This window comes from Glandiceps talaboti, chromosome 2 (assembly GCF_964340395.1).
Source record: "Glandiceps talaboti chromosome 2, keGlaTala1.1, whole genome shotgun sequence".
NCBI classification, from domain to species: domain Eukaryota; kingdom Metazoa; phylum Hemichordata; class Enteropneusta; family Spengelidae; genus Glandiceps; species Glandiceps talaboti.
In genome coordinates, this window is record NC_135550.1 from 23,594,431 (window position 1) to 23,608,655 (window position 14,225).

Consider the following 14,225-nt stretch of genomic DNA (forward strand, 5'->3'; position numbering starts at 1 on the left):
ACAGACACTTTAATAACTGCCTGTTTTCATTTTTAATGAGCAACTGTGCAAATGGTGGATTTTTTACACCAAATGTGGCCACCATTCAGTGAAACTGATATAAGTTAATATAAGCAGCAACATGATGAATGTGTGCAGGTTCCTTGTTTTGTATCATCGTTAGACAAAATTTGAAAGAAACTGGTCACAATGGTACAATGCAAACAGTAGCTTGATTTTGGTAATTGACCCTGACGGTTAAGGTCAGTACATGTAAAAATTGTATGAGCATTTTTGTACTGTACTTCCCTTGTTCCGCGCACTTGATTACCACAAATTGTCTGAGATATGCGAGAAATGGCTTGACTTTGTTAATTGACCTTTGAAGGACATGGTCAAAGTTTTAAAGAAAGATTGCACCTGATAATATGGGGTAGACACTTGAATGGAGTCTCTTTGTATTACAGTTATGTAGTACAGTAATTTTTTACTACAAAGATGATTGCCATTTGGTCAAATTGCTCCAAATTTGATAATTTTATGAAACAAAGTGAGGTTCATATGCATATAAACTTCTAGGTCAGGTTAGAATGACACCGGCCACTGCATGTCAGATATGGCAGTGTTTATATAGATATGATGGACAAGATGCACCACATTGTTATGGCCCACCACTTGGGGAACTAAAAAGGACACTAGTGAAAAATTGGTCATTTAATAAATATGATTTGGAAATAAATTATTTCACAGTACAACTCGCAGTCAGAAAAAGTCCTAGCTGAGTAGGAACATCAACCAAATGATTAGCAATGTACAGACTCGCAAAAGGTGTGGGAGGAGGGAATAGACCTCTGGGTAACTTTATGAAGAGCTGTCTGTTGATCCAATGCTATTACACATTAAGCCTTCATCCATATTGAATATTTCAGCTATGAGGGGAAATATTTTCTCATGATCTGGCAGTTTCAATTCATTGAGATCAATAATGTGACTCTGAACTAGTTCTCGCACCTCTGCCAACTTTACAATTAGCTTTGCAAAGAGCACTTTGTCATTTGGATGGTTGACTTTGGTACTGGCTTGTAGAGCCATGAGAATGTTCTGCTGCAGCTCCTCTACGGTCTCTGGTTGCTGAAGTTCAGGTCGATCTGAAAATAATAGGATAGAAAGATTACAAGTCTTTGTGGTAGACACTGTCAGTTCTCCTCAAATATATTACTTCTATGTGACTGAATGGTGACAAGATTTAAAAGAAATTCGTGGTGACAAATAAATACTCAAAAGTGTCTGTGATATGTAGAAAATGCCTGGATTTTGATAATTGACCTCAAAGGTCAAAGCCAAGTTCAAAGGTCAAGGTATTAAAAGAAAGTTTACATCTGGATAGACACTTGAATGGACTCCATGTGTTAAATGTTTTGAGTTATGCAGTAAATCATGATTGTTCACTACAAATATGGCTACCATACAGTTAAAAGTTATGTGAAAACCTAAAGTAACGCATGTATTATATCTTTCTTTTCTTCTCTTTTTCTGCATTACCTTTCAACATGATTTTAAAAGAAACTGGCCACACATAAATGTAACGACTGCCAGTGTAAATTTTGATAGACCTTAATAGTTACAACAAACAGGCTAGAAATGTTCTCAAGAACCTGAGTAAAGAAAAATTGAAGGTGTATATTAAAGAAAATCAAAGACAAGAGATGGTTAATTCATGCAAAAATCCTCATGGTTCCTGGAATGTTATTAAGAAACTACCTACGTGGTGCCTCAAGTGGGCAATTAATTGTTGACATCACACCTTCAAAATTGGTTAAGTATTTCAAATCCTTGCTAAATATTGGGGGACATGATGCTGATCAAACTATTAAACTTTATGGTAGGAATTCACAGGAAAATAGAGTTGCACAATGAACATTGTCAAGCAGTGAGGGCAATGTTCAAAAGGACAATAGAGTTGCATGATGCACACTGTCAAGCATACGAGGGCAATGTTCCAACAGCTGCCGATGATATTATTTCAATTTTAGAAGCTTATCAAACTATCAATGGTTTCCATTATAAAAAGGCTCCAGGGCCAGAGGGTTTGTTACCGAAATTTTCAAACGTACCACTGACATTAATTATCCTTTTCTTTTGTCAACTTTTCATCTCAATTCTTACTACTGGGTACATGTATTATCCTAAATCGTGGAGCGGAGTATTTTTTCCCCTGCACAAGAGAGTTTATGTACACGATGTCAACAATTACAGAGGAATCTCGCTTTTATCAGTGCGTAATAAGATTTTCATGAAGATTTTGAATCAAAGATTAGTACATTGGGCTACAGAAAATAATGTTATTGCAGAAGCACAAGCTGGTTTCCTGAAAGGATACTGCACTATTGATAAGAAAACCATATTTGTTTGCAGTCTTTGGAACAGACATATTTAACTGGAAGAAGGGGATGACTGTATTTAAATTTTATTGACTTTTTGATAGAGTTAACCATGATTTGTTCTGGCATAGATTGATTTTGTGTGGTATTCATGGCAATATTTTGAAAATATTAAGAGCAATGTACTCACAGCTTGAAGCCTGTGTGCAATGTAAAGAAGATTTTGTATGGATAATGAACAGACAACTGGTATTTATGTAGATGAAGAGTTTCCATCAATTAGCTTCCTAATGTACTGTATACTGATTACTTTGCCATTGTAGCAGACTTACCAATTACTTTACAATGTAAAAAAAAATCAACTTGTAAAGTTTTGTAATCAGTGGAAATGGAAATCAACCTTTCAAAATCAAAGATTATTGTATTTCGAAATGGGGGTTATCTGAGAAATTACGAGAATTGGTTTTTTGATGGAAAACAAATTGATGCTGTAAAACATTACAATTATCTTGGCATGTCAATTTCTTCTAGACTTTCTTGGTCACCTGCAAAACACAATTTAGTTGCTAATGGACTGAAAGCAGTACAAATTGCTATTAGGAGTTTGGGTGGAATGTCTGTTGAAAATGCATTTAAGATTTTTGATGCACCCATAATATCCACTGTTCGCTATGGAAGTGAAGTCTGAGGTATGAATATTTAGATAATACTGAACATGTATAAGTTTTGTAGATTTTTAACAGGTGTTAATAGTAGTGTATTAAATTACCCACACAGTTCTTGGTGAATGCAGTAGACTTCCATTATGTTAAGTGTATTTCATTATCATAGCGACTGAAATTAATAAGTATGGAAAATAACAGATATCCAAAGGAGTGCTATGCTATGCTAAGATGATTAGATGAGGCAGGCAGGGTTACATGGGCTACTCATAATATCAAGAATTTGCTTTTTAGATATGGTTTTGGAATAGCATGGTTGGAACAACAAGTTGGGAACCCTGTAGTTCTTTTACACAGAGAATCAATGATTGTTTTTGTCAAGAATGGCACAATGGCATTATTTAAATTATAGTCTTAAGACGGTTCTGGCAAATTTCCATTGCTTAATTAAATCATATACTAAGTATTGAAACTGGTCGTCATCTTAACTTTCGATCAATCAGATAATTTGTGTATATTGTAAGAATACAACAGATATAAACATTGTAGAAAATGAATTTCACTTTCTATTTGTATGTCCTCTATGAAATAATATTAGAGATGAGTTCTTTCCATCACTGAGAACACATACATATGAACATAAGCTGTCCTCTATATAATGATATTAGAGATGAATTCTTTCCATCACTGAGAACACATACATATGAACATAAACTGTCCTCTATATAATGATATTAGAGATGAATTCTTTCCATCACTGAGAACACATACATATGAACATAAACTGTCCTCTATATAATGATATTAGAGATGAATTCTTTCCATCACTGAGAACACATACATATGAACATAAGTGGAGTCATGATTGGTGAGTGGTTAGCGTGACCGGCTTGGAATCTACAGGTTGCAGGTTCGAGCCCTGTCGATGCCTGCTGTTTGTTTCTGAGTGGCTAAAGTCCTTGGGAAAGATTTGAACCACGACTGTGCCTCAGTCAACCCAGCTGTATAATTGGGGACCTGGTAGGATGTAGGCTGCAATGTGAAGGCTTTAATCCTATGTGCTTAAATGGCTGCAATAGATTGTATGCTTCCCAGGGAGTTGAGGAAGACTTAAGGGCCATTGTGCCATTCTGATCCGAGCCAGGGGTAATAATTGTAAAGTGCTTTGAGCACGGCGTGGGAAAGTGCTATGTAAGAACCCAACATTATTATCATCATAAACTTATTGCGGTCTTTTCCTCAAAAAATAAAACTACTGTTATTTCAAAACAGTTATTGTATTTACTATTAAAAGGCTATCAAATGGAGATATTTTCTTCAGTTGTATTTAAACAAGGGTTTAATATTATTAATCCTATTTTCTTGTGTTTATGTACTTTATTCATTTGTATATTTATTTACCATTAGTATAGTTGTGAAAATGATTTTCAGTTACTGTCCATCTTGCTATGTATTTACTTTGTAATTATATGTAGACAGGCTGAGGCCCGGTTAATGAAAATACATCAACTGAACTGAACTGAACTAAAGACTGTCAGCAATATGCAAGAAATGGCTTGATTTTGATAACTGACCCAGTAGGTCAAGTTCAAGTTCAAAGGTCATTTCCATACATGAAAGCTTGCACTCGATTATATGGGGTTAGACACTTGAATGACTCTATGTATTGAAGTTTTTGAGTAACGCAGTAATAGATATTGATTGTTACTCCAAAGAAGGCTGCAATTCAGTAAAAAGTGAAATGAAATGAGCACTAAAAGTATTGCTTGTATACACTTTCCTTGTCCTATGTTACCTGTTGACATGATTTAAAGAGAAACTGGTAACAAATAAATAAGACAAAGTGGGCAAGAAATTGTTGGATTTTGATAACTGACCCTAAGGTCAAGGTTGAGGTCAAAGTCATAAAAGTAAGCTTGTACCTCATTAATGGGGTTAGATACTTGAAAGGAGTCTATGTACTACAAATATGGCTATCATTTGGTCTAATTTGCATATGTCGCAAAACAAAGTGACATGCATAATATGTTCCATATGAAATGTTACCTTTGTGTCAGGTTTGAATAAAATTGAATATTGCATGTCTGAAAAATGACATATTATGGACAGGTGGAGCCCATTGTAACAGACCCCTTTGCGGAACTAAAAATTCAACATCTCTTCAGTTCATTGCTGAAGACATAATATATGACTATTTCCGGACTCTCGCAAAAAACATTGTGGTATTAAAAGGAAAGAATACCCAGGGGTGAACAAATCATTTTGTGAACTGGTGGTCCCCGGACCAGTGCCTTAAAAAATCCAGTGGTCCTGCTGAAAGAATTAATGGTCCCAGGTCCCACTAATGTGAAACAGTAAATCTTACCAATGAATCTGTATATTCAGACGACTTTTTAACATAGTTATTAACAGTAAAGTACTGGTCCGATGGACCAGACAAGGTAAAATTTGTGTGGTCCGCCCAAAAAAAATCACTAGTCCCGGACGCAGGACCAGTGGATTTGTTCACTCCTGATACCTAATGAATTCCCTATGTGTAATAAAAACTTTGATTTTAAGAAAACAAGATAAAATGAGTTGTTTTCTTTCACTTTCATATATGTGGATGGAAGTTGATATCAATCAGAACTTAGGCCAAGGTGACTTCTAGGCCTCAATAGGAAACTTCTATAAAACACATGGTTGACTGAAATTTCTATTGTTATTATAATTGTCAAGCAGTTGAATATACCTGTTCATGATACTACATGGTGAGAGAATTAATCTTTTGCTGTTACTGTAGTAATGGTACAACAGGCACACATGTCATCTATTGAAAGGGGCAATCATGAATGAAGTTTGGTTAAAAAATCTTGTAATACAACTTACCAGGTGCAAGGAGTGTTGCAGCTTCTAATAGAGCCATTTCTGCTCTTAGTAGATGAAAACTATACACACTTTTTGTAAATCTCAATGTCTTCTCAGCTGAGGAGGCAAATCCTGACTGCATCATTATTCCAAAGTCCCATTCAGTTCCAGTAACATCATCAACAACACAGTTCCTTTCTGGTATATACGTTTCTGCCATGCGGAACATTAGAACCTCCAAGATGGCAGCTTTGATAAGTACTGCTTGGTCCTCATATGTTAAGTAACGAAATCCTGGCAGGCATTTGGCAAACTGTACAGTCTGTCGTATAACAACCCCAAGGAGTGCCATATTGAAAACAACAAGCTGAGTTTTATCAAATGAGTCAGTGCCTGGTGGCAGAAAGTTGCTTTGCTGTGCTGGAGTAGGAAAGGGCATTGCTATGTTCCTGCTACACTGACATGGACTGGTATCATCATTCTCTTGTTTAACTTTTACAAAGGCAGATCCTAGGGAGGCTCCAGGGGCTCCAATTTTGTTTGAGGGAAAATCAAAATTTGAAGGGGCACCTGTCCTGTTATAATTGGATGATGATGATAATGATGATGATGATGGTGGTGGTGGTGGTGGCAATGATCCAAAGGATGCAAATCCTCCTGGTGGAAATTGTGGATGTTCTGACTTGACAGGGATTTCAAAAGGTTTGGTAAATTCTCCTCCACTTCTTTGTGCTTTGGCTTGTTCTTCAGCAAAGTATGCAGATATCCCTGTTAATATGGATTGCAACTTATCTGGAGTCTGTAAGAGATAAGTATCACAAAAAAAATGACATTTGTGTTGAAGAAAAAAATCATGAAATTGAAATGTCCTTTGAAGACACTTTTAGAATTTCAATTAACCTCATGGTGACTGGGATGACATATACTGTACAATAAATTCCCTTTGATACACTGAACTTGGTATACATAGTCATCTTTATTGAACTCAAGTCTTGCTTTTTAAAAGAAATACCAACTGTGTGGGAGCTACTGACAAACCATCTTTAAGAATCGTGGGATTCCAACTATGATAACTTCCTATATCATCATTGAACTCAATGTCCAGTGTATTGCTCCATTGTGTTCCCTGATGCTCTAGCATCATCTAAATGGGAAAACCTTTGGTCATGACACATCACAGATACCCTAAGTTCTTTGTCTGGACACTCTTGTATCGGCAAAGATTAGATGACTTGTTATGTCATCACAACAGGTTTTCCAATACATCCTTGCAGGAATTGTCAAAATGGCAATCCCACAGACATTAGAAAGAATGTCTCTGACTAAACACATTCCAAGTGCAGTAGAGCTTACATGATTTCAAAGTTGAATATTAAAATTTAATACCCAGGTGCTATTTTACCACCCAAAACCATGTGTAAGTTGATAGCAGTAATCCCTAGTATTATTATCTATGTACAAAACACCATTATTTTACTATTGCTATGGATGTGGTCTTGTTACTAGGCAAATATGTTCATTTTATGATTGTTAATCCACTTGCCTATCCATCCCTGTTATCTTTGCAAATACACTTGATCATTTGATTTTTGCTGTGGACATAATCTTGTTGTTAGGCATACAACACTTGTTCCTTTTTTCAATGCTTATATCCATTTGCCTATCAATCCCCGTTGTTATCTTTGCAATATATAACACAATTTAGCTGTTGCTATGGGCATGGTCTAGTTGCTAAGCATATTTCCATACATTTAAAAATTGTTTATTCATTTGTCTACCCAATAATGTTGTCTTTGCAAAATCCACTGGCATTTGGCTGTTGCATGGTCATGGTCGCTAGGGACTGTTGTGTCAATATTTCTTATACAGGATCTGAAGATTGACACCTCTAGAAACATAGCCATCAAATTTCATCCACCCAGTTGTGTTTGAGATATATCTGTACGACCAAAATATACATTTGTAGACCTACTTTACATATCACTTACGGGATCATCATATCTTGAATAATTCACGTACATAAAAAATTTTTCAGGATCAGATTAGAAACATAATCTGGGTTTCATCTCATATTCAGCCTCATACTAATCTCAGATCAGTTGACACCCAAAGAAATCTGTCAAACTTGGAATAATAGTCAAGATTATACAAAATAGTTCTACTTTTACATTACATCCACTTGATGCAAGTGGGAATGGAATACCTCTGCTTGTACATTGTTTATTTTGAAAAATTACCTGAAATAGAGATAAAAGTTTGTCACTGAGACATTCATAAACATAAGTTCAGCTCATGCACGTTTTGATGGTTGACATGTATTTTCCAATAATGTACCTCGGAAAGTACCCAAAGAAGTCAGCCAAATGCTGTTTTCCTATTTATGGCCAGAACATGCATAAATGCAAAATTTGAGATGCTTTGTAATGTACATCAAGACATTTGAAAATGCAAGAAGACCAGTATAAACTTAATTGCTTGACTGATTATCATGTTATTGTGAATTTATGGATCTCAGAGACTAATATTGATTGGGTATACGACAATCTCATTCTGAGACCATCTGTACATATGTGAACAATTCTCCATTTACACATCTCCAGAAACATCCCAACCAAATTTCAGCCCATTCTGCCCAGTAGTTTTGACCATGATTTCAACCAAAAAGTTACAATTTTTAGAACTAATTTGCATATCACTGATGGCGTCATCATGTTCTAAATAAAATCTTCATCTACACATTTCCAGAAACATCCCCTCCAAATTTCAGCCCAATCTGCCCTGTAGTTTCTGAATTTATGATTTTTGATCAAAAAGTCCCATTTTGAGCCCTAATTTACATATAAGTGATGGAAGAACCATCATGTCATGAACAGTTCTTCATCACACTTTGCTAAAGAACATTCCAATCATTATAGTACTAACTTGGATAAATGTTTGAGTGTCAAGAGCCTTATGAGACTAATTGATGTAGCATATCCATGGGATCACTTTGGATGCTACTTTCCCTACATAACCACAAGGGAATGCCAATTATTCAGAAATTTACCCCATCGATAAATCATTGTCATGGTAACATCAATTTCTATTGATTGGATTCCTCTGTACAATCCAGAGGCAATGACTATAGAAATAACTGTAAATGGCAACATAATGTATTAAAGAAACATTACTGGCTTTTCTGAGGGTATATGCAACTGCTTACTCAATAGCTTAAAACCATGAGGATCTGAACTTTTATACAGGCATGTTGCTGAGAAGGAAAACAGTTTACATATCATTGTTTGACTGAAAAGAAATGAGTTCTGAATATTGCAAGATTTGGGTCAAGATTTCTTGAACCAACCAGCACTATATGTTATCAATAGGGAGTAAAAAAGTACCTCATAATGCTCTAACTTCAATATGGTTTGTGTGTGTGTGTGGCAAGCTGAGAATGTAAATGAAACATTGAAATCATGCATATTATCAAGTTATATTTGGGTCAGTAATCTACAGAACCATGGCAATTACCCTCAAGAACATTTTAAAGAGGTCATATCACTAAGCATAATAAGTATGCTCAATACAGCATCATAAATCTTCAATTAATGCATTAAATGTACTTTATGACGAATTACTTTTAGTGTCATTTTCTGCCATTTTTCATTTGTTAATGGTTGTATATCAGTGTTTTAGGCTTCAATAATGTACATTTTTATGAGTTTTTGTCTCTAAGGGGTTCTAGCTAATGAGGCTGTCCTGATAAGTTTAATGAAATTATATCCCTTATTGGATTGAATTTAATTTTAACACAAATATTTCTATACTGCAGCTATATTTTTGATTTTTTAAAAATACAACAGTAGCAAAAATACAATCATCAAAGACATAATGGTATCATTACTATGGTTACAGAAGACAGATAAAGATATGTTCTGGGACAAGAGAAATTTCCATTTTGTGCTGTCCCTGGAAATACTGTACACTTTGTCTAATATGGTAGATCAATATACTTATTCCTGCCTCCTGTCAACAGACAGTTTGATATTATTCCCCAATATGTTTCTTTGTTTTACCTAAGGAAAACATGAGAGACCTGCAAAGGGCCTTGTCAGTTTGAGTCAAAGACAAGAGGTTGCAAACCTTCAAGAGTTTTCTGACTGAATGAAGAAAGTACTAGGAATTATTACATTATGCATATATATATAGCCACAGATTACTTGCACTGGTGCATACTGGTGCAAACTAGTGATATTTTCACTGCAGTGCAATACCGAACAAGTTATTGCATGCCTGCATGCAAATGAGGATGCAGTCGTTCTTTACACACAGAATCATGTGACTGCGATTATTTTTATGATTTTAGATTGATTTTTGTGGAAATTTCCCATTTCAGATAAACATATATAATAATAATAGAACCCCCATGTCATGAGAGTTCCAGTGTGGGTACTCAGGGGTATCTGCACTTGTGTTTGCAGTGTGTTCTACTGCACTTATGTGCAGAACACTACAAGCACTCATGCAAATACCCCAAGCGGTGAGTACACCACACTTGCACTTACATGTCATGAGGTTCTGTCATATAATATGATTATACCTGCACAAACATAATTGACGAAAAACTACTTTGAATGTTTTGACTCATATTTCAATACTGACGAATGAGTTACAATTGACACAGTGCATTGTCGAGAAGTAGTACGATTGGGGCAAAAATCCCATATTTTTTGTTTGAAAACATTCAACTTGATTTGCATGTGCTATAATACTTACTATAAGCTCTCTATGAAGTTTTCGTGATAGTTCTAAACCATTACAGACTGTGTCCAGTAAATCTTGATGTTCGATACTTAATTCTGCCCCAAAGTCTTCACAGGAAGATGTTGATTCTGGATTAACGGAAACAGTTGATGGTAGTGGTGCTGGCGGTGGTGGTGTAGGAAGAGGAGATAGTTCTTCTCTCTTCCTCCTAGCTTTCCTTACTAGAGGTTTTCTTGTTTCCAATCGTTTGTCATCCCATACTCCTGTAATTATTAATCATTTTCTAATAATTAAATGTGTTTTCCTCCACATTTATGTGTTATGGTACATTATTTATATTGATCTTTCATAATTTATGTGTGACCTGTGATGCTTGGTTTTTAATATATGTGTGTGGCCTGATGGTGCTCAATTAATAACATGGTGAAAGCTTGTCAGAAATTTTGGAAACTCTTTGAGTTGAGTTTTATTGAGCCCATTCAGTTTTCACTTGTGTTTATGTGTATATGTATTTTAACAATCACATCATTTTAACTTAAACAAATTGAATGTGTAATGGCACATTAAAGAAAAACCAATATGAAGAAATAAAGCCATTTTTGTAACTAGTGAGTCGTAAGATGCCAGTCTTTACAGTAAGAAGAAGTACAATGTATTCATACACACATTTAACCTGTGTATGGAGACAATTTGTTATAAACAGCTATTCAATTGGGATTTCCATCTTTCCCATGTATAAGGTTGAAAAATAATGAGAGTCCTAGGGGATCCATTTATCTTTTCCAAAAGTATTTGGTACATTTTCGAGTAGTTCAAAGTTTTTTTTTCCCAATTTCTTTTCTTTTTTTTCAGTTTTAGATGTAATATTTCACCACTCCAAAATTTAGAACAATATTTCATGAGTACAGACTTTGGACTACCCAAGTACAGTACAGAATGTACACAACCAGATTTAAACTGAATGTCTTCTGTAAAGACAGTCATTAAATTTTCGTTTCTCCACACAACAATAATTGTTTGAGTGCAAAATTGTTAGCTATAGCTATCATACATGATAGACCACTTAAATTGGCAAATAGTTATGCCAAACTATAAGAACTCCGACAGACTATATAAAGTCAGTTGGGTAAGTAGTCTTTTGCATGAGAGGAAACATGTATAAAAGCAAGACCTATTGAGACATAAAAACTGGAGACAAACTTATTTAAAAATTCATCTATAGTTTTAATTCAACAACAAACTGTTTGTTAACGCTGTCGAGAATACAAACCCCTTTCTGGAGGCAATTGCTGTTGATAAGAAGATTCCTCTGCACAAGCTTTTAAATGGTAAAAAAGTCTGAAGAAAGTTGGTCTTTCATATTTATTGCTATTAAAGTTCAACAACAGTTTCCTAATGACCATTTCAATCTGCTCATGTGAGAAACTTAAATTCTTAAATATATAGATGTTTGCTAGACATTAATTCTATAGCTGAATTTTTTATCAAATATTTTAGGTAATTTTTAAGTAGATTTTGACTCACTTTCAGGTTTCATCCCGACATCGAGACATTTATTAAGTCGACAGGCTGGGCAGTGTCGCCGTGTATATAAGTCCATAACACAGTTCCCTCCTTCTTCACATGAAAATTTTGCCTTACTTTTAATTTTACGTCCAAAGAAACTTTTGCAGCTTTCACAGGACACCACACCATAGTGGAGACCACTGGCCTTGTCGCTACACACCAAACAACGTAGTTGTCCATAATCAGTGGTTGAAGTCTGTTGTAGCATGATTCTAAATATCTGCAACAGAACAAAACAGTGAAATATTAAAATATTATAATATTATAATAGTTGTCATGAGTTTGTTGACTAAATTAAGATCAGTCCAACTATAGAGAGAGCACAGTGTGGGAAGATCTAGTCTAGTAACTATACATGTGGTCATTTTTTATGATCTCCCTCTCTACCGTACAGTCAAATGGTTTTCTTTAGCGTGATATTCTGTTCTTACCATCGACAGCAGTAGTTTATTAATAATTTGCTAGTGGAGCATTGATATAAATGTGATAACATTATCATGTCCTCATGTGTATGCCAACTGTGATAGATTACTATATTAACATGCACTGTTCACCCTTTCCCCAGCAGGAAAAGGTTAACTAGATTTTCACTTGAATTTGTCCATTTGACTATTGGTGGAAAGAAAGATCTACAAGGCAACCACATGTATTGTTACCAAACTAGGGAAGACCTGTTTCCCGTCATGAATTGTCTTTACTGGTAACTACTCGTCTTTACTTGTTAGGACGCGTAATTACGATGTTTTTTATTTTGATGTTGCCCCTAATACATGTACATTTCTGTGTTTCACCCATACCCCACACATACACATAATACTGTTCATATTTCTGTGTTTCACCCATACCTCACACATACACATAATACTGTTCATATTTCTGTGTTTCACCCATACCCCACACATACACATAATACTGTTCACATTTCTGTGCTTCACCCATACCCCACACATACACATAATACTGTTCACATTTCTGTGTTTCACCCATTACCTCACACATACACATAATACTGTTCATATTTCTGTGTTTCACCCATACCTCACCCATACACATAATACTGTTCATATTTCTGTGTTTCACCCATACCCCACACATACACATAATACTGTTCACATTTCTGTGTTTCACCCATTACCTCACACATACACATAATACTGTTCATATTTCTGTGTTTCACCCATACCCCACACATACACATAATACTGTTCACATTTCTGTGTTTCACCCATACCCCACCCATACACATAATACTGTTCACATTTCTGTGTTTCACCCATACCTCACACATACACATAATACTGTTCACATTTCTGTGTTTCACCCATACCCCACACATACACATAATACTGTTCATATTTCTGTGTTTCACCCATATCCCACCCATACACATAATACTGTTCATATTTCTGTGTTTCACCCATACCTCACCCATACACATAATACTGTTCATATTTCTGTGTTTCACCCATACCTCACCCATACACATAATACTGTTCATATTTCTGTGTTTCACCCATACCTCACCCATACACATAATACTGTTCATATTTCTGTGTTTCACCCATACCCCACACATACACATAATACTGTTCACATTTCTGTGTTTCACCCATACCTCACACATACACATAATACTGTTCATATTTCTGTGTTTCACCCATACCTCACACATACACATAATACTGTTCACATTTCTGTGTTTCACCCATACCCCACACATACACATAATACTGTTCACATTTCTGTGTTTCACCCATACCCCACACATGCACATAATACTGTTCACATTTCTGTGTTTCACCCATACCCCACACATACACATAATACTGTTCACATTTCTGTGTTTCACCCATACCCCACACATACACATAATACTGTTCACATTTCTGTGTTTCACCCATACCCCACACATACACATAATACTGTTCACATTTCTGTGTTTCACCCATACCCCACACATACACATAATACTGTTCATATTTCTGTGTTTCACCCATACCCCACACATACACATAATACTGTTCATATTTCTGTGTTTCACCCATAC

General features: G+C 35.4%; 1 protein-coding gene across 1 annotated transcript; it reads right to left on the bottom strand.

Moving 5' to 3' along the window:
- Positions 1-563: 563 nt before the first annotated feature.
- LOC144445763 (vitamin D3 receptor B-like) lies at positions 564-13,724 on the bottom strand. The gene is made up of 5 exons (XM_078135407.1): positions 13,602-13,724; positions 12,137-12,398; positions 10,625-10,875; positions 5,891-6,668; positions 564-1,127 (listed from the first exon to the last, which is right to left on the bottom strand). Exons 1-5 carry the CDS (start codon positions 13,722-13,724, stop codon positions 841-843), a joined length of 1,701 nt encoding a protein of 566 aa, XP_077991533.1. The 3' UTR covers positions 564-840.
- Between the last annotated feature and the right edge of the window lie 501 nt (positions 13,725-14,225).

Bases quoted from the DNA above. Each gene is read 5' to 3' on its own strand.
- LOC144445763 (XM_078135407.1), bottom strand. From the start codon at position 13,724: ATGAACAGTATTATGTGTATGGGTGAGGTATGGGTGAAACACAGAAAT. The intron at 12,399-13,601 runs GTATGGGTGAAA...GTTCTGTTGCAG, and splicing joins GTATTATGTGTATGGGTGAG to ATATTTAGAATCATGCTACA. The intron at 1,128-5,890 runs GTAAGTTGTATT...TATTATTTTCAG, and splicing joins TGCAACACTCCTTGCACCTG to ATCGACCTGAACTTCAGCAA.